The 24,067-nt window shown below is 37.9% G+C and overlaps 1 protein-coding gene and 1 long non-coding RNA gene across 2 annotated transcripts; both read left to right on the top strand.

The window, feature by feature from the left end:
- The first annotated feature begins 3,213 nt into the window (after nucleotides 1-3,213).
- Nucleotides 3,214-4,553, top strand: LOC106674735 (claudin-4-like). Its single transcript, XM_076889270.1, has one exon. The coding sequence runs from the start codon at nucleotides 3,263-3,265 to the stop codon at nucleotides 3,866-3,868; it is 606 nt and encodes a 201-aa protein (XP_076745385.1). The 5' UTR covers nucleotides 3,214-3,262; the 3' UTR covers nucleotides 3,869-4,553.
- Nucleotides 4,554-14,061: 9,508 nt separating this feature from the next.
- LOC143420848 (uncharacterized) lies at nucleotides 14,062-17,939 on the top strand. Its single transcript, XR_013100585.1, has 3 exons — nucleotides 14,062-14,343; nucleotides 15,578-15,680; nucleotides 16,528-17,939. It is a non-coding gene; the product is annotated as an uncharacterized LOC143420848 (long non-coding RNA).
- The last annotated feature ends 6,128 nt before the right edge of the window (nucleotides 17,940-24,067 follow it).

Raw genomic sequence — 24,067 nt, 5'->3', positions numbered from 1 at the left:
ATTAGTTTAAAAGGAAAAAGCTGAAAATTTAATTAGTTAAAAGTTGAACTGTGAATAGTTGGTTTTTGTCTTATATGATTTATTTATTTTAATGTGGAGTGAATAAATAAAAGTATATTTACGGTGGCCCCTAGAGACAAAGCATGTGCAAACTCCAAAGCACGTACAAATCACAACAAAGTGTTCCAGGATGCTAGGGGCAGTGTTGAGCTTTTGTTACCTAGTGGCTATACAAGCCAGGAAGTACCAACGACCCGATTTGGTGTGTGGTAGTAACAGGTAAATGAACATTTTCTTTTTTAAATTATTTGAATATATACAGTGCTTGTGTATAAATACACAAACAATACACACATGCTTTCAATTGTGTAATTTGAGTGATCTGGGTAGCTCTGTTTTGGAAGTTCAGTTAACGCTAGAAATGTGTTTTGGAGTTTGTACGTGTTTTGTCTCAAGAGGCCACCATAAATATTTATATATAAACATATATAAATAAAACCACTTTTTTTTACATTAGTAATTCCTATTGTGCATAATTTTATATTATTGTTAATAAGAAATTAATTAAAGCAACAAAAAAACCAGAAGAGCCGGTTCGGAGCCGGTTCGGAGCCGAAAGAGCCGGCTCTCTAAAAAGAGCCAGAAATCCCATCACTAGTCTGCGGTTATCTCTAAGTTGTTCTTTATATAGTTCAGCCTACTTTCAGTGCTTATTTCCTCTGCTAAATGTTTCACGCTTCAACAGATTAGAATCAAACCCAGCATTTACATGTGAAGACTGACTGATCTAATTTGTTTATTGCTGTTTGTCTGTTTCCAAAGAAAGTTTACCTTTTTTTTTTTTTTTTTACTATTTTGATGTTTTGTTTATAGGGGTGGAAGGAAACACACACATTTTGGTATAGATCATTTTCAATATTAAAATGATGTAGTAGCAGTTGGATGTGTAAGTGTAAGCATCAAAAAGATACAGTGGAGCAGGTTTAACTATGCCTTTCTTTAGCAAAGAAAAAACAAACAGTCATAACAATACACAATATTTTATAATACACATATTTATCTTTAGTTGCACGGTCTTATCTGATTGTCTGTTTCTGAAAATATTTTTCTTTTTTGCTTATTTATTTGTTTTTTAAATTTGTTTATAATCAAGGTCTGCATTTGCTAATGTGGCTGTTTAGGATTTTTGTTTTTGCTATACTTTTTGTTTTGTACTGTAAATGCAGAAAAGTAGTGTTCACATATTTTATATACTAATTTGAAACTAATGTACTCATCAAATAACTTTGACACAAGTCACAGAGCATTTGTATGTCCCCCTCTACAATTCAGTAAAGTGAGTAATAGTTGTATGCTATCTCATGCTAAAACAAAATGATCACAAGCTGAACAGGGAACGGAGCAACAAATTGCAAAGAGGGCTTCCCGAGATAAAGATAAACCTGATATCATTCAAACCACCAACATGTCAGTCCATGTGTGCCATATGTCCTTTCCAGGAACTTAACATTACCATCTGCTGTCAATAAATCTCACATTTCAGTGAAACTGAAGCAAAGACATTGTGGCAGTGCAAGGCGAGGAAAAGGGTGAGGTGAGGCAAAAAGAGAAAAGGGAACAAATGATGATGTTACAAACACAAAGGCAGTGGTGTGGTGATTGGGAGTCTGAAAGCTTCACAATTATAGAGTTGTGAAGTTGAACAACCCAACAACGTCACACTGATAATTTGAAACAGATAATCTGTAGTTTAACACTATGGTAATTACCAAGAAGGCACTCAGGTTGGTTATACAGAGATGTGGTTCAGAGTATAAAGTAAAAAATGTAATGCTTAAGTGAGGAACCCAGATTCAGCCACTTCCTGCAGAAGTCTTTTCTGCAGCTTTCAAGAAAAACCATCAGCTTAGCTTCATCATGACAGCTGGCTGTAGGCGGATTCTAGGTTTGGTCTTGGCTATCATCGGTTTTCTGGGGAGCATCATCACCTGTGCGGAGAGTTGGGTCAGAGTTGTGTTACATCAAGTGCAGCAGATATTCATATGAATTTTAGGTGATGATGCTGAGATCCATTCACTGAATTCCACCTTCATACCAACGTTAGAGTGTCCAATATAAAGACAGTATAAACAGTGTACTCTCGGTGTAGAGGATGGAAATCAACCATGACATATATACCTGTTTACACTGAACATATACTCACATATGTACTATGTCACCATATGTACTCGTATACACTGTATACATACCTACACTTGGATGTTTAGACCCACACTTTTAGATCAAATATTATTCACAAGTATATTAATGAAGTTTGTGCCACTTGTTGAATGAGCATATGTGATCAATACTGTCTGAAGTGTAGTGATTAGGAACAAAAAGTAACCTTTGATTGTATTATGGCCAGTGGTAACTAGTCCAAACAAAGAGTTAAATAAACTTGGTCCCACTAAGCTGCACCTGGGAGCCTATCCGCTGCCAGAAGGTGGTGAACCACCCATCTCTAACCCATGAAGTAAAGAAATCTTGACCACCTGAGAGTGCACCGGGGACACTTTTTGCCTGTCTCCAGTTGCCAAAGTTGTGAAAAACCCTTCTTTAACAGATATAGTAGCCCACCCCTGGCAGCAAACCTGACAAAGCTGTCAGGAGGATTCATTTTTTTCTGTCTGCAGTATGTTTGATATCTGACTTTTGCCCTTAAAACTGTCAAAAGGACCCAATTAAAATGATTGATGTTGGGAACAGCGCTCAGAGTTATGGAGTAATGCCAGAAAGTTATCTAACGCAAGGGGATGCATCCATTGCACTTTTGAATGTGTGTGACTGTTAGAAAGCACTTAAGAACAGAAAAAAGTGCTTGTGTGAATGAGTGAAAGAGGCATGTTGTCTGAAGCGCTTTGAGTGCTCTGGGAAAGTAGAAAAGAAGAATCAGTCCGCTTACCATTTCACAGATTTCTTGAAAAGTCTGTGTGGGTCATCCAATAAATAACTCCATATCTTTTTCAAATGATTGATTGATTGATTTTTTAAATCTGCTAATATCTAACATACAGATTTTCTGTATGAAATGTTCTTTTGGGGAGTGATTGGTCTTTATATGTAACTTTGCATGCATCAGTGAAGACGCAGTCAACTTCTCCTTTAATTATTACAAGCACCTAAAAACCACTTCCTGCCTGACTTTCATGCAGATAAATTACTGCAGCTCTCAAAAACACACCATCTTTCCTCTTTGAAGAGATCAGCAGATCTCATCACGATGGCTGACTGTAAGCTTCTGGGTTTGGTCTTGGCTATCATCGGCTTTTTGGGGAGCATCATCACTTGTGTGCTCCCCATGTGGAGAGTGACAGCCTTCATTGGTACCAACATCGTCACAGCTCAAGTAATCCATGAGGGCTTGTGGATGAGCTGTGTGGTCCAGAGTACGAGCCAGAAGCAGTGTAAGGTCTATGATTCGAAGTTGGCCTTATCTCAAGATTTGCAGGCTGCCCGAGCGCTCATCATCATCGCCATCCTGTTAGGGTTCTTTGGGATCCTGTTTGCTGTAGTTGGGTACAGGTGCAGTAACTGTATAATGCATCAAAGACAAAATAGCAATGTGACTATAGCTTCTGGGGTTATCGTCATCATTGCAGGTGTCTTGCTCCTAATCCCTGTAACTTGGACAGCCCACGCTATGATTAAGGATTTCTACAACCCACTCTGGTCCGCTTCTCAGAAGAGGGAGCTGGGATCATCGCTTTACATCGGCTGGGGCTCTGCAGGACTGCTGTTCCTGGGAGGAGGCCTCCTCTGCTGCTCCCGTCCTCGTATGAATGACACTGACTGTGAGGTTAGGTACTCCAACCATCGTGCTGTTTAAGTCCTACATTTAAATACAAAACTAATGAGAACAAGAAAAGTTTCATCTCCTGTTTTTCTCCTGAGTAAAACAACAAATTAGCTATTTTATTTGTACACTTTAGGAAAACTGTATTGCAGCAGAAATCACATCATACTTCCGTCAATTAGGAAAGTAACATGATTCAAATAAGCAGCAATGTTTGCACTACAAGTGTTTAACTTTACTGAAGTTTTTACTTCTTACTTTTTACTTGCATCCAGAATATATTGAGGGAACACAGTTCAGTGTTTTGAATCTCTTTGTGTGCTTAAAGAGATTCAAATACAGCAAATTACAATACATTTTCTAAGATATTTTACACCATGATAGAGATTTAGTTCACATGTCTTTGTTGTTCATGCTGTGTAATATATATTATATAGGTTATTCTCACTGAGTTTTTTTTCTGGGCTCTTTAGGAAATTCAAAGGATGTGCATTAGAAACTGCCATGAAATCTGACTGTGTAGTCAGTGATTAAAGTCTAGAAGTCTAGGCCTCATCTTTGACTGGTCTTTCTTTTTTTGTTGAATAGTTTTCTTCTGTTTTTTGTGTCTTTCTTATAATGTATATGTAATATGAAATTAAGGTAAACATTAGAAGCATGTAAGATCATGTGTTTGCTTTTTTAATCTTAGCATAGCCACTCTTTTCTTTCAAGAGTATAATAAACAGAGTAAAAAGTAATTCGTGTTTTCAGTTTATGGAGTATTTCTTATATTTATGGGACTAGATGCGAATTAAATTGAAATCAGTTTAAAAATATATTCTGTGTTTTTATTGGTTTGTTTGTAGTACATGAATTTTAGTCTTTCTGTAATTAACTGGTTCAATATTAATGATCATGTCACAGATTTGCATTTTCTAGCTGAATAGTTTTCAGATTGTATTTGTTTTGTGTTTGTTGTAATGCATATGCAGCAAAAATTATCAAGCATTTTTACAAGCAGGTGATTTCATGTGTTGTTGTTGTTTTTTATCATGGTGGGGGGTTTTGTCAAAAGGTGAAATAAAATGAGCGAACAAGTCTGTGTTTATAGACTTCTCCCTTTTTGAAAGACTAATGAGTTTTGTAGACTTTTTTTTATTCAAGAATGAGATGAAAGATGAAAGACAACGCTACCACACTTAGCTCTTATTTCCAAGTTTTATTAGAACATACTTGTTAAAAAGACTCATAGTCATTTTGTTTCGTGTTCAGCATCTATTGAACTTAATACAATTTATGAAATTTCTTTTTTTTAAATTCTGTCACAAAGTTGAAGAGACTCAGCATTAAAAAATTCTACCAATTATGTCATGGTTCAGGTTTTATAGGGTTAGAATAATGGTTCAAATCTTTGGTTAAAACTACTCAATTTAAAATGGGTCCAAATGTCCAACACTTTTTACAGTTCTGGTAAATTTTATCACCCTGAATAAAGTCAAACACACAGTCATTTTTATTTCTTTTGATGTGTGATACAAAGGAGATGGAACCAAAAACCAGTGGTGATTAAACGAAGGAAACGAAAGCAATTATCGGAACGTATAAACTTAATCAGATGGCAGTGATGACTGGAAAAGAACAAATGAGGAAAGTAAAAATTTAGACAAACACACAGCCTGCAAAGTAAGCCAGAAAGGTCCAAACTCACACAGAGGGGAACAGTGGACCCGGCCCACTTAGAGCGCTGTTACAGGAAAAATGTTTCTATGTTTCTTTACCTTCTTTTAAATGTGCAAGCATGCCCTTTTGTCTATGGTTAGATTAGTTTAGAATTATCTTTTTAGACTTTCTCAGCAAAGACATACTGTTTTGGGACATATTGTTTTAGATTGTTTTATCTCTCACAGCCTTCTCCCAGCTCTCTGCTGACGAGACTAGCGCCACATATGGAGTTGTTTATTTTATTTGTTTTGTATTTTCTTATCCTGTTCTCACTGTCTTTCCTATAAAAATTACCAAGCCACTGTGCATGGTGTGAGTTGTTCTTAGCAGCTCACCCGTGTACACGTTTGATAAAGAAAGTAACTTTGTCTCATTGTGTCTTTATTTCTCCTGGGTTTTTTACAGAGTTTTCCCCCAACATTTCTTGGTCCTTCGGAGCCGGAGCGCCTCCATCGTGTCCCATCTCCGTGACCAGTCCACGTTGCTCGTCTGTCGACAGCCCACACACTAGGTGTGTGGTCAAAGACCAAGGGCGTTAAATTCGAGTCTTGGCCAACGTTCTTAGAAAGCGACCCACGGTGGTGGGGCCCGATCGAGGTGGACCAGACCCGGCGACACTGACCAGGTAGATACAGACACACTGACACAATCTTGCGTAAAATCGTATTTTAAATTCAGGGAATTTAAAATAGCGAAAGTAGCTCGTCGCGACTGGAAGCTCCCCACTTCTGTGGGTTTAAAGTAGCTCGTCGGCTGGTAGCTTGGAGCTCGTCGACTGGAAGCTCCCCACTTCTGTGGGTTTAAAGTAGCTCGTCGGCTGGTAGCTTGGAGCTCGTCGACTGGAAGCTCCCCACTCTTGTGGGTTAGGTTTGGAGCTCTGGGTAGCTCCCCCAGCTGGGTCAAGGGAATAAGTAGCTCGTCTACAGAAAGACTGGCAGCTCCCCTTATGATAAGGGTTCCGATCGCGCGAATAAGTGTGAATGTGAATGTATGTGTGTGTATTGTTTTAATTAACGGAGCAAGCTGAATTTTCACGGTCCAATAAGAGACTGAGCTGCTCCTACTGTGTTTTTCTTTTACTGCTATTCACTGACGTGCTGGTGAGTTGAGAGAACGGTCGAGTTCCGTCTCGTAAAGTTCACACCGCTTTTGGAAATAGTCCGAAAGTAGAAGGGCGTGTGAGCAACCACTCTCGTCTCTAATACCAGCGAAGGTGATAGCAGCTGTATTGTGTATATATTACTTAAACAAAAATAAGTAAATACATAAATAAGATGGGTAATCAAGCAAGTGAAATTAAAACTCACTCCTGCTGACGAGCAGTGGTGAGAAAAGAAAAGTCCAGACGCCGGACAAAAACAGTGTCTGTAAACTGAGAGATTTAAGAAAACAAAATATAAACAGTCGGGAGAACAGAATCCAACTGCCAGTTTAGTAAAACCAGAAGACGAGACACTGTGCAGTGTCCACAATCCTTTTAGTAAACAATCACTCATTCCTGCAGCCGCATCTGCAGCAACACCCATATCAGGAAGAACATAATAATCCCTTATTAGGTGAAAACTAGAGATCAAAGTAGTTTGAAGTAGTTTAAAAGGGTTGAAAACAGACCCCACTGAGTAGATATAAATATACAAAGTACGAAATAAAGATAAACAAAGGGAAAATTACAGTAGAAATGATCTTTAGAGTATTTGATATTAATAATAGCAAGGATAACAACCTGTAAAGTGATATTAACAATGAAACACAGTTGGCATGATGACCATGCCCAGCATGTATAAAATGAATATAAAGCAAATAAGTCACACGAAAATATTTTAATAACATCAATAAAGTATATTAAGGCTGTGTCACTGTTCAGCCAAGGACAGTGTGTGAAAAGGTAACTGTCTCCACCCTGGGAAAAGGATGATTCTGCAGGTCATCTGAAGCCCTTGATGGATACAAAATAAAATATAAATAATATATTATAATAGAACTGCCTGGTCCGCCATGCAACAGAGAGAACAAATGTGACCGCAGATTGGATGAATTCTAAATTATCTGTTTGCTGAATAAGATGATCCTAACTAACAAATTGGCTCAGGAGTAGTATAATGGTACACACTAATAAAATATTATAATATGCTATTGCTGTTATATAAGACAAAGGGTATAATATTATCAATGACATAATATTAATATGAAGAGGCACCTTAATCGGTTATGATGTGAGGTGGATAATTGTTAAGCAGTAGTCTGCATCAAGCTTAAGGTTTGCTGAAACTCAGTGTAATGACATGTGAGATGAAGAAAATACGGAGAATAACTAAACTAATGAAGTGCATAGAGGCACTTGACCAGCTTGAAACTTATCATCCTAGAATGACACATTGCTGAGATATAGAGCACACCTATAATAACAACCAATAAGCAAAACCCTGTAGACAACAGCTAAAACTACAGGATTGAGAAGCTGAATTAAATATGTAGACACTGCTAAGCTGATGAGCATGTTACACATTTTCTTTTCTTTTTATTTATTTGTTTCTTTTAGAGCAGAAGCTGCTGTAACACACCCAAAGAAAGACTCTAGGTCTGACCAACCGTCTCAGTCGTGGGCAAAAAGATGTCAGTCAATAAAATTCTAAAAGATAATTTGTTGACAAAAAATATATCAAGAGATAAAAGATAAAACAGTCCAGTGTCCCACTTATGAATTGTATAAAAACACACAGTCCCAAGGCCAGAGCCAGCTATGCCACACAGCCAAGTTGCACTCCACATGTTGCCTTTAACAGGGTTAGAAGTTGTACTTGGAGACCCACCACCCTGCAAGCATATAGTCAGTGGTCACTCAAGCCTCTGGAACTCTGCTGCCTTTAGGCTGTGGCATATAATAGGCCCTGGACTGCACAGAGAGACAAAACAACACAGCAGTGTTTGTAGTGTGGGCTATATGTAGACCAGTGTATCAGTGCAATCAAGTACACCTGCCTCTAATTAGTCCAACCCCATTCCAGCCATTGGCTCACCAAAATGTGACAAACACAAAACCACTCCCAACCCAGTGCAACTTCACACAATAATATGGAGCTGAATTAACACAGGCACATTAGTCTACCATGTTACAAGCTGCATGCTATTAAAAGCCAACATATGCAGACTTCTGCCTTGTTCGGGTGGCAGCATTTTTCTTTTTCTTTTGTGTCCTGACACGTTTATGTTTTTGTTTTTCTTTGATTATTTTGTTGGTTTTGGAAACGAATTTAAACGAACTTGTGACCATACTTGAGAATCACAGTGACACATAGTGATTAGGCATATGATTGAAAAATGCCTAGGTTTAGAGCTGTGAGCTATGAGCTGTGAGCAATGCAAAGTTAAATATATATATTTGTATAAATGGGAAACAACCCTAACTTGAAAGTTTGAAATGTGTGAGATCCATGACTTGTTTGAAAAACTAGAAATGATCTAAAACTGCCTTAAGTGAAAATGTAGAGTTGCATCTATTCTCCCAAACAAAAAAACAAAAAACAAAAAAAGGGAGAAGCATTCTGTAACTTAAAAATAAGGCTGACTGTTGACAACAGACTAAAACACTAATTCGCAGGTGGCTATCAGGAACAGAGAGGCGAGCAAAGTCACAAACACCAAGGCCGCAGACAGCCACGCAGAAACAGCAGATAACATAGAGACAACGCCTGCTAGAACCGTGGAGAGGAAGGTCACTTCCCACGAGATTGTTGCGCATGTGAAATACACAAAGATAAACAAATAACCATTTATATAGACAGCCAGTATGTTTTCTCTGCTGTGCATCATTTTGCAAAAAATCTGGAAAACCAGAGGAATGATTACACCAACCGGAAAACCAGTTCACCATGCCAACCTCTTACAACGCCTACTGACTCTTTCATTACTACAGGCAACAATTTTGCTGACAGAGCAGCAAAATAGGCGGCACAAAAGACAAACATCATATTGATGGCAGTGAACACACATCAGATTCCACTGGATGTGTTGAAAAATGAACAAAAGCAGCAAGCATAGCAGAGCAGGCAAAATGGCTAAAACACGGTGCAGTTCTGACAAACGACTTAATGATGTGTTATGGCAAGCCAGTGTTGCCAAAATTCCTCCACAAAATGGCGGCATTAGTGACTCATGGCTGTACGCATTTGTCAACGGGGGGACTGACCAGTATTGTCAACTCTCATTTCTACACTGTAAATTTTGAAACCTCAGCAAAACAATTTGTCAGAACGTGCATGACGTGTCAAAAATATAATGCTCAGGGAAACCTGAGACCACACAATCCATATGGACTTTATTGAGCTAAATGAATGCCAAGGGAAAAAATACACCCTAGTGGTTATAGATGTATTCTCAAAGTGGCCAGAAATCTACCCAGTGAAAAAGGCAGATACAATTTCAGTAGCAAAATGTATGTCTAAGTTGTAGGAAAATAAAGAGATGATTGTAAATGACAAAGAATGTAATGATGTCTATCAAGTGTCTTGCAGATCACAGCCCGGTGACTGGGTTCTGATCAAAGTGCTCCAAAGGAAAAACTGGAGCTTGCAAAATAGCGGAACGACCATCCTGGATCCATCAGAGTCACTGCAGGCGAGTCAGTGAAGCCATCTAAACACAGCTGACGGCAGGCTTGCCCACTTGTTGTGATCTCGCCCGGTGGAGGGGTCAGCTTTCCTGGCCGGGGGGTCTACTCGCGACAGGAGGGTGTGTCCCGTCGTCATGAGGTGGTGGCTCTTAACAACTGCAGCGGCCCTGACCATGGCCGGGCTCCTCATCTTTGCTTCCGTGAGGGACAATAAGTCACGCTATATGAAGAAAAGGCAGACACTGTATGACAAAGGAAAGTACACCAAGTTTCCCCATGGCTATGCCACTAATTTCTGGTGGCAGTTTATGAACACTACAGCTTACTGGAATAATAAAACTGACTGCTATGCAAATACATATACACTTTCTGCCCACCGAGGAATGAGAGGAAGTGTATGGACTGTTCACTCAACGAAACCTGTGCCAGTAACGCGACACTGATGAGCCTCAACTGTCGCTCCAACTACAGCTACCGGATGATACTACAAACAAAGACTCATTACCAGACAGGATGTGCACGGACGGCACCAAGCAGTAAAGGAACCAGAGTTTCGCATCTGAGGAGGAGTGAAATTCTTACAGAGCTTGATTGGAGTTGCCGAGGTGCGGGATCATGTGGAAATCAACCGATATGCTCTGCTACGACACATCAACTTGACTAAGACCCTGGGAACCGCCTTAGCAGGAGAACAGAAGGCCATCAGAACGATGGTGCTGCAGAACAGACTGACACTAGACCTGCTAACAGCATCACAAGGAGGAGTTTGTAAGCGGAGACATTTATGAAGCTTTGCAGAATTTGACCATTCTGCAGAAATATGTCACTGACCACACATCTGGAGCAGCTACACCGCCATGTCTAAGAGTAATGATTTCAAAGATGATAACAACTACAATGACTGCTTATGTTGCCGTGCCTGAAGAAGAACAACATCCCGATGCAATTCTGTTAGAGGAGAACTTGTACTAGCTGCTAATAAATGACGTGGTGATTAAAAATGACTTGTCAAGTGATCATGCACTGATTAAAACATTAGTAGGTTATGCAAGTTTTCATGCTTTTATTTTTTTTGTCTTGACTTTTAAACATAAAGTTTTTCATTTTAAATATAACGTTTTCATACTTTTATTTTTTTGAAGTCTTCAGTTTTAAACATAAAGTTTTTCATTTTAAATATAAAGTTCTCATCCTTTTATTTTTTGAAGTTTTCATTTTAAATATGAAGTTTTCATTATTTTACATATAAAGTTTTCAATTTAAGGTTTGCATCATTTTAAGTATAAGGTTTTCATCCTTGTATTTTTTGAAGTTTTCATTTTACATATTAGGTTTTCATCATTTTTAAATATAAAGTTTTCATTTTACTTTTCATCCTTTTATTTTTTGTAAGTTTTCGTTTTAAAATATAAGGTTTTTCTCCTTTATTTTTTGTAGTTTTATTATTTTTTCTTGTTTATTCCACTTGTTATTTCATTTACTATGATTTTCATTTACTATGTTTTTCTTTTTATTATTTTCTTGTGTTTTATTCTTTAGACCAAATGACTGCCATTTCTGCTATGCTGACATTTTGAAAATTTAAAAATTGCTTAAGATACTTAATAAATAACCTTCACAGACAATTGTTGTATACATTTAAAATAAGTTAAAACAGGAGGGAATGTTACAGGAAAAATGTTTCTATGTTTCTTTACCTTCTTTTAAATGTGCAAGCATGCCCTTTTGTCTATGGTTAGATTAGTTTAGAATTATCTTTTTAGACTTTCTCAGCAAAGACATACTGTTTTGGGACATATTGTTTTAGATTGTTTTATCTCTCACAGCCTTCTCCCAGCTCTCTGCTGACGAGACTAGCGCCACATATGGAGTTGTTTATTTTATTTGTTTTGTATTTTCTTATCCTGTTCTCACTGTCTTTCCTATAAAAATTACCAAGCCACTGTGCATGGTGTGAGTTGTTCTTAGCAGCTCACCCGTGTACACGTTTGATAAAGAAAGTAACTTTGTCTCATTGTGTCTTTATTTCTCCTGGGTTTTTTACAGAGTTTTCCCCCAACAAGCGCCGGGTCCTCAGGAGGATGCAGCTTCTGAATTTGGACACCCCCGCTGTTTCCGGCCGGACAGTAATAACGGTGACATTTAACTTATTTTATCCGATAAATAAACACTCTAAAATTACATTTTCTTGTATATATATATATATATATATATATATATATATATATATATATATATATATATATATATATATATATATATATATATGTATGTATTACACCCCCCACCCCCAACAGCACTGACGCAGTCTGACCAGAAAGAGAGTACCAGTGTGTTTATTTGGTAGTTCAATGAAAGGCGTCAGTTAGTTAGGAGGGAGGAAAAGAATCAGCGTTCATGTTTGCAGTTTTGCCTTGTTATATTTTAAAAAAACACACACACAAACACCACATTTTAGGAATTATGTGTTGGTGTTTTCTTGTTTGTTTGTTTTGTTTTTGTTCTAATTGAACACTAAAGCGACAGCTCCAGCAGTGGCCAACGGCTCATTTAAGTTTGAGACCCTTGGTGTAGTGGGTGATTTCAATTCCAAAACTTTTACTTTCATTATAATGATATGGGGAAGGGCTTGATTAAACACTTAACTTGCTAAAATTAGCTTTGGGCTTTTAATCATATGTTAGTTTGTAGTTATTTTAACTAACAATATTTTTAGGAATTCACATTATGTACAAATGAAATGAAATGAAAATTTAAAAAGTAGTAATAATAATAAGAAGAAGAATAATAGCAATGACACAGAATATCTGCAAGGTGAAGCCTCGCAAGTGGGGGAAAATACAGGAACCACTATGAGGCCACTTCTTTTCCAGTTTAGAATATAATTTAGTGCCAGGTCTGATTATTAGTCTATTAAAGACACACAATCATCCTTTAATGATAAATCCTCAAAACAAAAATCGAATAAAAGTAAAGCCAAAGTAAGACGTCTTATTTTCTTTGTTACTTTTTCATTACTCTTCTCTTCTAGGCATAGCTTGAAATGAAAAAGTAAAGTGAGCATCAAACCATTGCTACAAACGTTTGTGGCATTTGCTGTTTGGACTGCGGTTATCTCTAAGCTGTTCTTTATATTTCAACCTACTTTCAGTGCTTTCAGGGTTTCTACGTAACCATGAAGTGAAGACGCAGTCAACTTCTCCTTTAATTATTACAAGCACCTAAAAAACCACTTCCTGCCTGACTCCTTTCATGCAGATAAATTACTGCAGCTCTCAAGAACACACATCGGCTGGGGCTCTGCAGGACTGCTGTTCCTGGGAGGAGGCCTCCTCTGCAGCTCCCGTCCTCGTATGAATGACAATGACTGTGAGGTTAGGTACTCCAACAGCTGCCCTGTGCAAGTCCTACTTTAAATGCACAACCCGCTATTGAGAACAAGAAAAAAGATTTTCACCTCCTTTGTGTGCCCCGGGTAAAACAACAAATTAGATATTTTATTTGTACGCTTAGGAAAATTGTATTGCAGCAGAAATCACATCATTTTCTGTCAATCAGGAAAGTAACATGATTCAAATAAGCAGCCATGTTTGCAGTACAAATGTTTAATCTAAGTTTTTACTTTTGCATATATATATCTATATAGATCTATGTGTGTGTGTGTGTGTGTGTGTGTGTGTGTGTGTGTGTGTGTAAGAGAAACAAAAGGTAGTTTCAGACTCGGTCCAGCAGATGGCAGATATCTCTCTTAACTCAAACTGGTTGAATAAACGTTAGGTGATTACACTCATGGAAAATGAAGATAAAAAAAGAGGCGGGCATTCAGAGGTTTTTTTTACAGTTAGGAGGAGGGTTTCCAAACACCTGTGTTGTACCTCAAAGTGCTTTACAGTCAGAACGGTGCCTTAACGTCAGTGTGGCGCATCGCATACTTTTTTATTAAGAGGTGTATTTTATTTACTAGCTGTCAGCGATAAAGCCAATATCGACAATGTTCTTCTGTTGCCTACGAGGGCATTTTAGCAGACTTTTTGCGTTGGTTTTTTTCGTGCTTGCAGTTTTGGAAGCAACAGAGTTTGAGGGTCGACCCCAGAAGATGAGGGAGATTCGGGCAACCGTGGCTGATTTGGCCTGGCAGGGAAGGACCTACCTGGGCAGGCTAGTAGGGGAGCAGACTTTGCTGTCGGTGGAGAAGGTAGCTGCTATCTTTCTATATCTATCTATCTTAAAGAAAAACTATCTCTATATATTCATTGATTTATTTATTTATTCATTCATTCATTAATTTTGTATAGTTTTTCTTCAGGCTATGATTCTGTATTATTTTTTTCTCATTGTAGTTGGAATTATTTTTGTGTTTAATTCTTTATTCTGAGAATCAAGTTTTGATTTGTCTCTGTGTTTGTTTATCTTTCCCTCTTCGTGTCTGTTCCAGCGTGTTGCTTCTTCCTGTTTTATTTTGGCCGTCTTTTGTCTCTGGTGCTTTGTGCTAATAAGCAACTTCAGCAGAGTGTTCACTTGCACTTTGACATGTACTGTGTCCCTCGTGTGCTTTTCTAAGAAGAGTTATAGTTTAAAATTTTGTTGTTTTGACCTGCATTGTTACTTTACTGAGCAATACAGCTGCCTTCTAGTTTACCTTTTGCTTCTGAATGTTGCTGTTTGGGTCCAAGAATGGAAACAAAAAGGCCTTGGATTGTTTTTCAATTGATTGAGTCATTCATCCAGTTTATTTTGGATTAGTAAGGATAATAAAATTGAGAAAAAAAAAAAGTAAGGATAATAAAAGTTTATCAATGTCGACATTAAGCCCACACACTTTTTTAAACAAACAAAGGGCCATCATTCAGGTAGGATTTCTCACTTTGCTCTGACTCCTACTCCCTGCTCTGGCATGTTTAGCTTACCTGGAGTCATGTGACTCAGTGGCACTGAGCAGGGCCATGTTGGCTGAAGGGAGTTGTAAATGGAACACTGCAAACATAATGTGTGCTGGAGAGAAAAAATTATACTTTGCCAAAATCACCAGTTTATATAAAGATGTGAAAAGACAACATGGTTTTTAAGAAATTTCCATTCCTGTTTTATCAGTGTCTCAGTGAAAAAAAGCAGAGGCAAACTGTGACCCCACTGCTAATGCATGGTGTGCATATATAGATTTAATGACTATGGACATTCCTAAATGGAATATCAGTAACCCCTCTTCATAGATAACTGTGTGTTTGTTTTGGCCCACAGTTACTGTATATGTCTAACAAGATCAAACTGACAATTCACATGAGTAGATGCTGTTTGATACACTGAGTAAATGCAAGCAATATGAGGTATAAATGAGGTAAATCTAGGCTGTTACTTACAATGTCTCCATCTGTCCACCCCCTTCTTTTTTTCTTTTTACTTCTATTAACCCCTGTTTCCCCACCTTCCAGGATTTCCTTCAGGTTATAGGTGTGGTTGCTGAAAGTGTGGCTAATCATCTAAATGCAGTACTACAGTACATCTTACAATTCCTGAAGGCTAATGAAATTCAAGGTAAGGATGTTTTTTTCTGATGGGCCAGTGACTAGAAAACTACAATGAAGTTTTAATTTTAGACATGCTCAAAAAGTGGCATTGCCCTTCACCTACCATTTACACTCACCAGGCTCTGGGGAGCAGATGCTTAGATAGCACCAAGAAAGCATAGGCTGTATGTAAAGATGGAAGACTTGTTCCTTCTGCACAAAAGGGTAATTTAGACATTTCAGAAATAGCACTGCTATTGTGACTGGCAGAGGAAGGACTGTGTCCCCACAGCCTTTAACATTCACTTAGGCCTGTTGCTGCAGTACTGAATTTTCTTTGCTGTTTTGGAGCCTTACTTTTTTATAAAAAGAAAAGATTCAAGATTCAAACCCAGTATCCCAATGCACAGCAAATTGACTGAGCCCAGATTGTTGGGTTAGGCTCAAATCTACAAACAACATTCTCACTTGGATGTTTTTTCTGGTCTAGTTTTGTAAGAGCTGATGGAGAGCTGTGATGACTGCATCCTCTGTATGCTCGATATTCAAACTGATGCGGGTGAACGTCAGCAGGGGGTGAGGATGTAAGAATGAGTCTCAAAACAAATCATAAGCAAACAACAAAAAAAGTAATATTAAATGTAGAAACTGATCTATAGTAAGATGTTCTGTTCAATGTAAAACTAAAGAAAAATCTTGGTGTTTCACTCCACCTGCTGATCGGACCTACCAGACTCGCATTCAGATGATTATTCCCAATAAATAATTGATTCAATTCAAATCATAGAGTGATGTGCTTTATAGGAAAGCTATTAATAAACACACAATAAAGGATTATTATATTAAATGTCATTGCTTGTGTTTGTTGTCCACAGTTAATCTCCCCATCAGCAAAGTCACCCCAGAAGGACTGATCTTTATTGCACAGTGGCTTCTCAAGGTTATTTTTTGGTACTGCTTAATTTCTCATGCCTTCCAGTTGATTGGTTGGTTGCTCGTACGGCTGCTGAGACTCATGCTAAAGCTGCTGAGAGTCATGGTGACTTGCTTGCTTCCAGGCTGGTCGGGAAAATTGTTGGCCTGGAGGAGCAAGTTGAAATCCTGGCCAAAGTTGAAGGGGGAAATCAAATTGAAAAAAAAAGAAGAGCAGCCAAAAAAATTGATTGAAAGATTGAAATCCCCCAGCTTATCTTTACCCAAAAAGTGAATAGAAGGACGCAACATTCGGCCTTTGTAATGGAAAAGTGTTAAAACTGAGTTTATTTACTTGTGTTTTTGCTAATAGTTAATCATGCTTAATTCTAATCATAGTATAATCAAGAATAAATCTAATCAATATGAGGAGTAAGAATATGTTGTTTGAGTAATGAAATAATTTTGATGCCTTGCTTTTTCACCTAGATTGTGGGAGCATTGTTATGACTATAGTGCATCCTTGGCTCTTTCTTTGTGAGTGAGTGTGTAAGATTGTCAAAGACACAGTCATAACACAGTCATAAAGAGAAAAAGTATGTTTATATGTGATTGAGCTATTGAGAAATCATGTTGAAGTAAAACAGCATATAAACTGAATGAGACATGATGAAGAACATATTCATTCATGTCATATAAATGTACAACGAAATACAGTATATGTATGAGAAAATGTAACCATTTTAATGAATGATTGAACTTTTCTTTAGTTAATCTGTCTGAAAGGTTATAGAGAGAACAAAAGGGTGTGGCTTATCTTTGGGACAATGTGAATGTCATGTGGGCTGATGGTGGGGTTAAAGAGGGGAAACGGAGATGAGAAAACAACATGTATAAAAATCCCATGCAGATGGAAGAAGTTGTTTTTTGTTGCAGAGTGTTGTTGAGTGGAGAATTAGAAGACCTTGGAATTCACAGTTAGGATTTTTTGCAAGAAACCCAGAAGATTTCACCTTCTTTTTCCAAACCACCATGGATTATAAATTGGATTGACTATTTTGGGGATTTACTCTGCTCACTGCCACCATGTTGGATTGGAACTTCGAGGAAGTTTTGGGAATTTTGTACAGAGTTCTTTGAATGTGCGTCATTCTGCATGGTAAGGAAGAGACTCCATCTGTTGCTAAGGTGTTCTCTCTCTTCTCTTCTACAACAACATCAAGACCAGTAGTAGATATTTAGCAACATTTTAAACTTGATTATTTTTAAATTTCATAATCTTTTATACATTTTAAGATGATTAAGATGTTTTCATTGTTATTATCTTTTTGAGCTGTTTGTTTTACTCCAGCTACTGTTGCTTAATTAAGCAAGCTTATCTGCAATTAAAGTTAATTTTATGAATGTTCCTTCTTTTGGGTTCTTTTCTTAAAAGTAAAGGTAAAACTTGTGAATGAGTACTAACATCATTTCAGGGTTCTGGGGCCTATTTTCCAGGCCACAAAAGTAAAACCTGGCAAACCATAGATCATTCGGGGGGAGCGAATGTTAATGGATGTGGCTGCTGATTAAATCGTACTGACAGTTGCTAGTGTTGTTGCATCATCTAGCAGACAGGGGGGTAGACATTTAGGCAATCTAACATTTACAGTTTCACGGTTTGCCAGGGCAAGCCGTGTGGGGTGTGAAAATCAGGACCCAAGATGCAGGCACTGACATTGATGGGATGAGTGAGCTTTTAATTATGAGTGAAGAAACTACTGACAAAAGTGGAGATGGCGAGGAAAGGAACTAAGAAATAACCTAAACTGGAAAAACCTAACAAATGAAACTGAAGCCAAAACTCACGGGATGACATGCAGAGGAACACAGGAAGGAACGCACAGGAAACAGGGAGACTCGCGGAGACAATACAGACAAACCAGCAACAAGCAGAAGGAAACAACACACACTAACATAAGACACAGACCTTCACAATAAAACAGGAAACTGAACACACATGCAAAGAGACAGACTCAGAGACATGGACTTTGTACAGAGACCTGACTACACTGGAACAGAAGGAACACACAGGCAGGGTAGACTAGGCACAGAACAGAGGGAGCACAGAGCAACATGAGGGGGCAAAGGGACCAAAACCTAGGACCTAGAAATTCAAAACCAAAACACCGACAGTAATAATGTGGCAAATAAATAATAAACAATTCAACTCACTGGATCACAGACCCCGGACCATGACACAGAGAAAGTAAAATTAAAATGAATGGGATGGGATTAACATTTGCTGGGGAGCATGAGGAATCAGATATTCATATTTTTTCCCTGGTAATTTACTACATTATTCCACAAAGAATATATATATATATATATATATATATATATATATATATATATATATATATATATATATATATATATATATATTCTTTTTTTTTTTTTTAAAGGTCAGTAACTTAAATCACTAGTCAAAAGAAAAACAGCAGTTCACAACTTACCCATGAGGGTTTTCTGTGGGCAACCGATAGAGGGCTTGCCCACAGAAAACCCTCATTGCCCCCTCTGTGGGTTAGAAGATGATATTTCTACCACTTGGGTCTACATGAGGGTTTTCTATGTGCAACCCATAGAGGGCTTGCTCACAGAAAACCCTCATAGGGCCCTGAAAGGGGAAAAACTGCTATTGGCCAAATGAAGTTGACTATTGTAGAGAAATTGAAAACACACCAAACCCCATCACTATATTTCCTGGAATATGAAGCCGAGCAAAGGGAGCTGATTCAAAACATTAGTAAAAGGAAGTTAACCTGGATACTTATGATATACTGTAAAAGAACTTAAGATAAAGTTATCAGGCTGCATTCCACTTACTAAGACAAACTTGTTTGATAAGATATGACGGCTGTTTTTTAAAATTTGTCGTTTGTTTTTAATAGTGAGCTCATGGTGTAGTGGTATAGAACCTTGCATAATATGTGAAAGAACCCTTTGAAGTCTCTTTCCCTGGAAGCAGACATAAAACCCTTGGGGGGTTGTGCAAGAAATAGTATACTTCAAAGAAAATATGCAGGCAGCTGGGTTACCTAATGGCTTACCTGTTGTAACCCCTTGTGAATGAGGGAATAACTGAAAGTAGCTCTTCTTGTTCTTTAGTTGGTTTGTTTTTATTTTTTTAACAACATTCGGGCAGCCCACTGTGGGCCTTGGTACCGATGTGAAATGTAGGGCACATCCATGCCCTGCACTGTTAGACCCACTGTGGGGCTAGATCTGCTTAGTGTGGGCAGCCAACAGACAGCCTATACTATGGCCTCGCAACATTTCACTTTGATACTGTGATTTTGTGGACTATGTTTACTTGGATTTTCACTAAATGATTCTAGTAAAGCCACTGGTAAACATTGGCTAGGCACAATGGCATACTTAATAAAATGGGCGGCCACTTTATTAGCCACATAAGTGTGCCTTATAAATTTAACCAAAGGTGTATGCCAGTTTGCTGAAACACAGATAATTGGCTCAAAAATATTGGCATGTTTGTATATCCCATACTGTATATCCATTGTCAAAATCCCAGAGAGTAGGCTGTTAACTATCAGTTCTTCCCAGCTGTTTCAATTGCGTAGCTGTGAATCACCATGGTAATGACATTTTGTGGAACTGGAAGGATGCAACTGTTAGAATTTCTCTGAAACATGCTTGGCACTCTGGCATAACAACTTATAATACTTGAGTAATTTAAATCTATGAGCATAATAAGAAGTTACTCTATAGATACAATGGGGCAAAAAAGTATTTAGTCAGCCACCAATTGTGCAAGTTCTCCCACTTAAAAAGATGTGAGAGAGATGACTTTGTCAAAGGGCCATATTCCCTACCTTTACAAACTAGTTTCTCCACCTAGCGAATCTCTTTTCCATAGGACCAAGATGAAATGGGAGTCACAACTCCACATGTGTCTTTCTGAGAGGAAGCTGTAGGGGCCATTAATTCGTCTTTTAGTTGTGCCAGACTTTCATTAATACAATTTAAAGTTTTCCACCTACTACACTACAGTAAAGAAAAAATGTTAAAATTATATCCAGATAAATGTGATGATAAATGTAATAGATGCTCACAGACACCTTGCAACCTTACTCACATGTTTTGAGCGTTCCCCAGGCTGTATGAATTTTGGCATCAATTCTTCAAAACAATTTCAGATATATTAGGTATAAATCTAACTCCGACTCAACATATTGGTATTTTTGGCAAACCACCAAATAACCTTCGTATCACAGCTATCCAAAATAACCTTATTGCCTTTGCTTCTCTTATTGCCCGAAAAAGAATTTTGTTGTTGTGGAAATCATCTCAGCCACCGTTAAACAAAGTCTGGACTTCTAAAATTGGAGAAGATGCAAACAATTCTCCCTCAGAGGCTCGTCGGATAGATTTTTTACTTACTGGAAACCATTACTTAAATACTTAGAAAAGTTACCAGCACGAGAAATCTTTTTGTAGTCCAACACATGACCGTGCACAAATTTTCCTGCTATTGCTGGCAGTACCACCTCATAAGAGTACTTCATTTAAGATATACCAGCATTATTAATTTGCTTTGACCGAGGAGCATGCAGTCACCAATATTAATATTAACTAATGTTGATTAATGGTAATATTAATCTATAAGGATAAGTACTAGCACTTTATTAGCACTTTATTGTTGATTTTTGTTGTTGTTTGTTTTGTTTTTGTTTGTTTGTTTGTTTGTTTGTTTGTTTGTTTGTTTGTTTGTTTGTTTGTTTGTTTTTTGAATGGGTTAATCCATCTTTCTGTAACATATTCATCTTTAAATTATTATGAGGGAGTGGGGGGTATTCATGCCATCTATGTTATTTACGTTTCTGGATGTTATAAAAAAAAGAGAAAGAAGAGACTATCTTTTCTATGTGTACCTATGTGCTTTATGACTGTCTGGCATTTGAAAAATAAAAATTGGGAAAAAAAAAAAAAAGATGAGAGAGGCCTGTAAATCACAATCAAGAAAATCACATTGTCTGATTTTTAAAGAATTTATTTGCAAATTATGGTGTAAAATAAGTATTTGGCCACTTACAAACAAGCAAGATTTCTGGCTCTCACAGACCTGTAACTTCTTCTGTTAGAGGATCCTCTGTCCTCCACGCCTTACCTTCTTCTTCTTCTGTATAGGGTTTACTGGCGGTTGGCAAACAGCAAAATGGTGCATTACCGCCACCAACTGGTATGGAGTGCGGACCGAAATGACAAAAAAAAAAATGGGTCTGCCTTAAAAACCAAAAAACAGCCCGATAACTTCCACTTACAGAGGTCGTGCGAAACAAATCAATCAAGTCCAACTTCACTTCCATATCGTCCAGCTCACTCGTTACCTGTATTAATGGCACCTGTTTGAACTCGTTATCAGTATAAAAGACACCTGTCCACAAGCTTAGTCACACTCCAAACTCCACTATGGCCAAGACCAAAGAGCTGTCGAAGGACACAAGAAACTAAATTGTAGAGGCTGGGAAGACTGAATCTGCAATAGGTAAACTCTGGGATCAATTATTAAAAAGTGGAAGACAACTGATAATTTCCTCAATCTGGGGCTCCACACAAGATCTCACCCCAGAGTGTCAAAAAGATCACAAGAATGGTGAGCAAAAATCCCAAAACCACACAGTGAATGACCTACAGAGAGCTGGGACCAAAGTAACCAAGGTTACCAATAACACACTACACCGCCAGGGACTCAAATCCTGCAGTGCCAGACGTGTCCCCCTGCTTAAGCCAGTACATGTTCAAGCCCGTCTGCTAAAGAGCATTTGGATGATTCAGAAGAGGCTTGGGAGAATGTCATATGGTCAGATGAAATCAAAATAGAACGCTTTGGCCAAAACTCTACTTGCCGTGTTTGGAGGAGAAAGAATGCTGAGTTGCATCCAAAGAACACCATATCTACTTTGTAGCATGGGGGTGGAAACATCATGCTTTGGGGCTGTTTTTCTGCAAGGGGACCAGGATGACTGATGTGTAAAGGTAAATTCAAAACATTAGTAAAGTAATCCAGGCATGTGCAAAAACACCATCAAAAGTCAAATACAGCTTATTGAATAACACACTTCACACAGGTTTACTGAGATAAAAACCTCTTTAAACATTCTTCAGTTCTATGGAAACTAAAGGACGTGTTAGATAAGACACATCCTCAAATTTCCTTAGAACCCACTGTGATGTAAAAGAGAAACTTGGCAGAAAGAACAGCTTGGCTTGAAACCCAAAGTTGAGTTACCATACCACTTGCTGTGACTGACATATGAAGTCTTTCATTTTCTGCAGGCATTTGTGATCTTTGAGATTTAAAATATATGCCAAAACTCTGTCTACAGAAGCATATGTCGCAAAACTAAGTTAATCATTTTAGTATTTGAATGATGTCGCTATGACTAATAGTATGGGAGGAGATAGGTGCCAAAGCTGCAACTGATGTATCTAATATAGTGGCCGGGCACACCGGCATACATAATTATTAAAAACTTCAATGCTGAAAGCTTGAAGGTTGTTGCCTGCCATTGCTATAAACATTTGAAATGTCTGAAGCTTTATTTTATTGACCCAGCTCAACTGCATTGTATTATGAAAACATGTACCATGCATTAATGTAAAAGCAGAATGGGATGCACCGAATGAATCAGAAACTGGAGCTGCATTTGTTGAATTTGCTTTAAAAAATGTAAATAACACATAAATGGGACCAGAAGTGCCTGAAAAGCTGAAAAACCTTGGAGTTAAATAATCTTTCCTGGACAATGGAGCTGACTTAATGGCCTGCTTTATTAAGGATACTGATTAGTTTGTCAAAGCTGAACCTAATATAGTTGTTATCTGATAAACTTTCCCTGATAGAGGAAACAGACTTGCCTAATAAAGTAAACAGGTATAATAAACCTACACATTAACTTTCATTTGACCATTGTCTATCCAGACTTGAAAGCTGAGTTGAACAGCTTCCACAAACCAAACAACCTCTTTAACACTAATGGTAAAAGAAAATTACAACTGTTTAGCCTCCCAGAATGTTAAGTAGGAGCATGCAATCACTATTTTATACCAGCTGCAAAACTAATTGACAACTTCTAACAGAAAAATGAGATGTGGCTCCAGAATTCTGCACAGCACTCTATCACGCCCTTATAACTACATATTAAATGTAGAGTGGAGTACGCTCCCTTGGACTTGTTCGTGCTGGTATAGTTGCCATTATCATGTTGGAGTTTTCTGAAGGAGGAGTTGGTATACTGGCATCAGGAAGTTCAAGGCATCCAGCAAGTGCAGCTTTCAGGAGGTGAGTGATTCACTTCCAAAGAATGGAAATGAATCACTTCAGCTCCTGTTCCACTTTCTTTTTCTGTGCTAGTTTATTAATATGAGTCCTGTTCTTTCCTCTGAAAAAAGGAGCACTGCAACAAATTTCTGTAAAAACTGCAGCACAGTTTTACAGTA

This window comes from Maylandia zebra, linkage group LG10 (assembly GCF_041146795.1).
Source record: "Maylandia zebra isolate NMK-2024a linkage group LG10, Mzebra_GT3a, whole genome shotgun sequence".
NCBI lineage: Eukaryota > Metazoa > Chordata > Actinopteri > Cichliformes > Cichlidae > Maylandia > Maylandia zebra.
This window is presented reverse-complemented; position numbering and strand designations above follow the sequence as displayed.

Excerpts from the sequence above, each read along its gene's own strand:
- LOC106674735 (XM_076889270.1), top strand. The coding sequence starts at position 3,263 with ATGGCTGACTGTAAGCTTCTGGGTTTGGTCTTGGCTATCATCGGCTTT.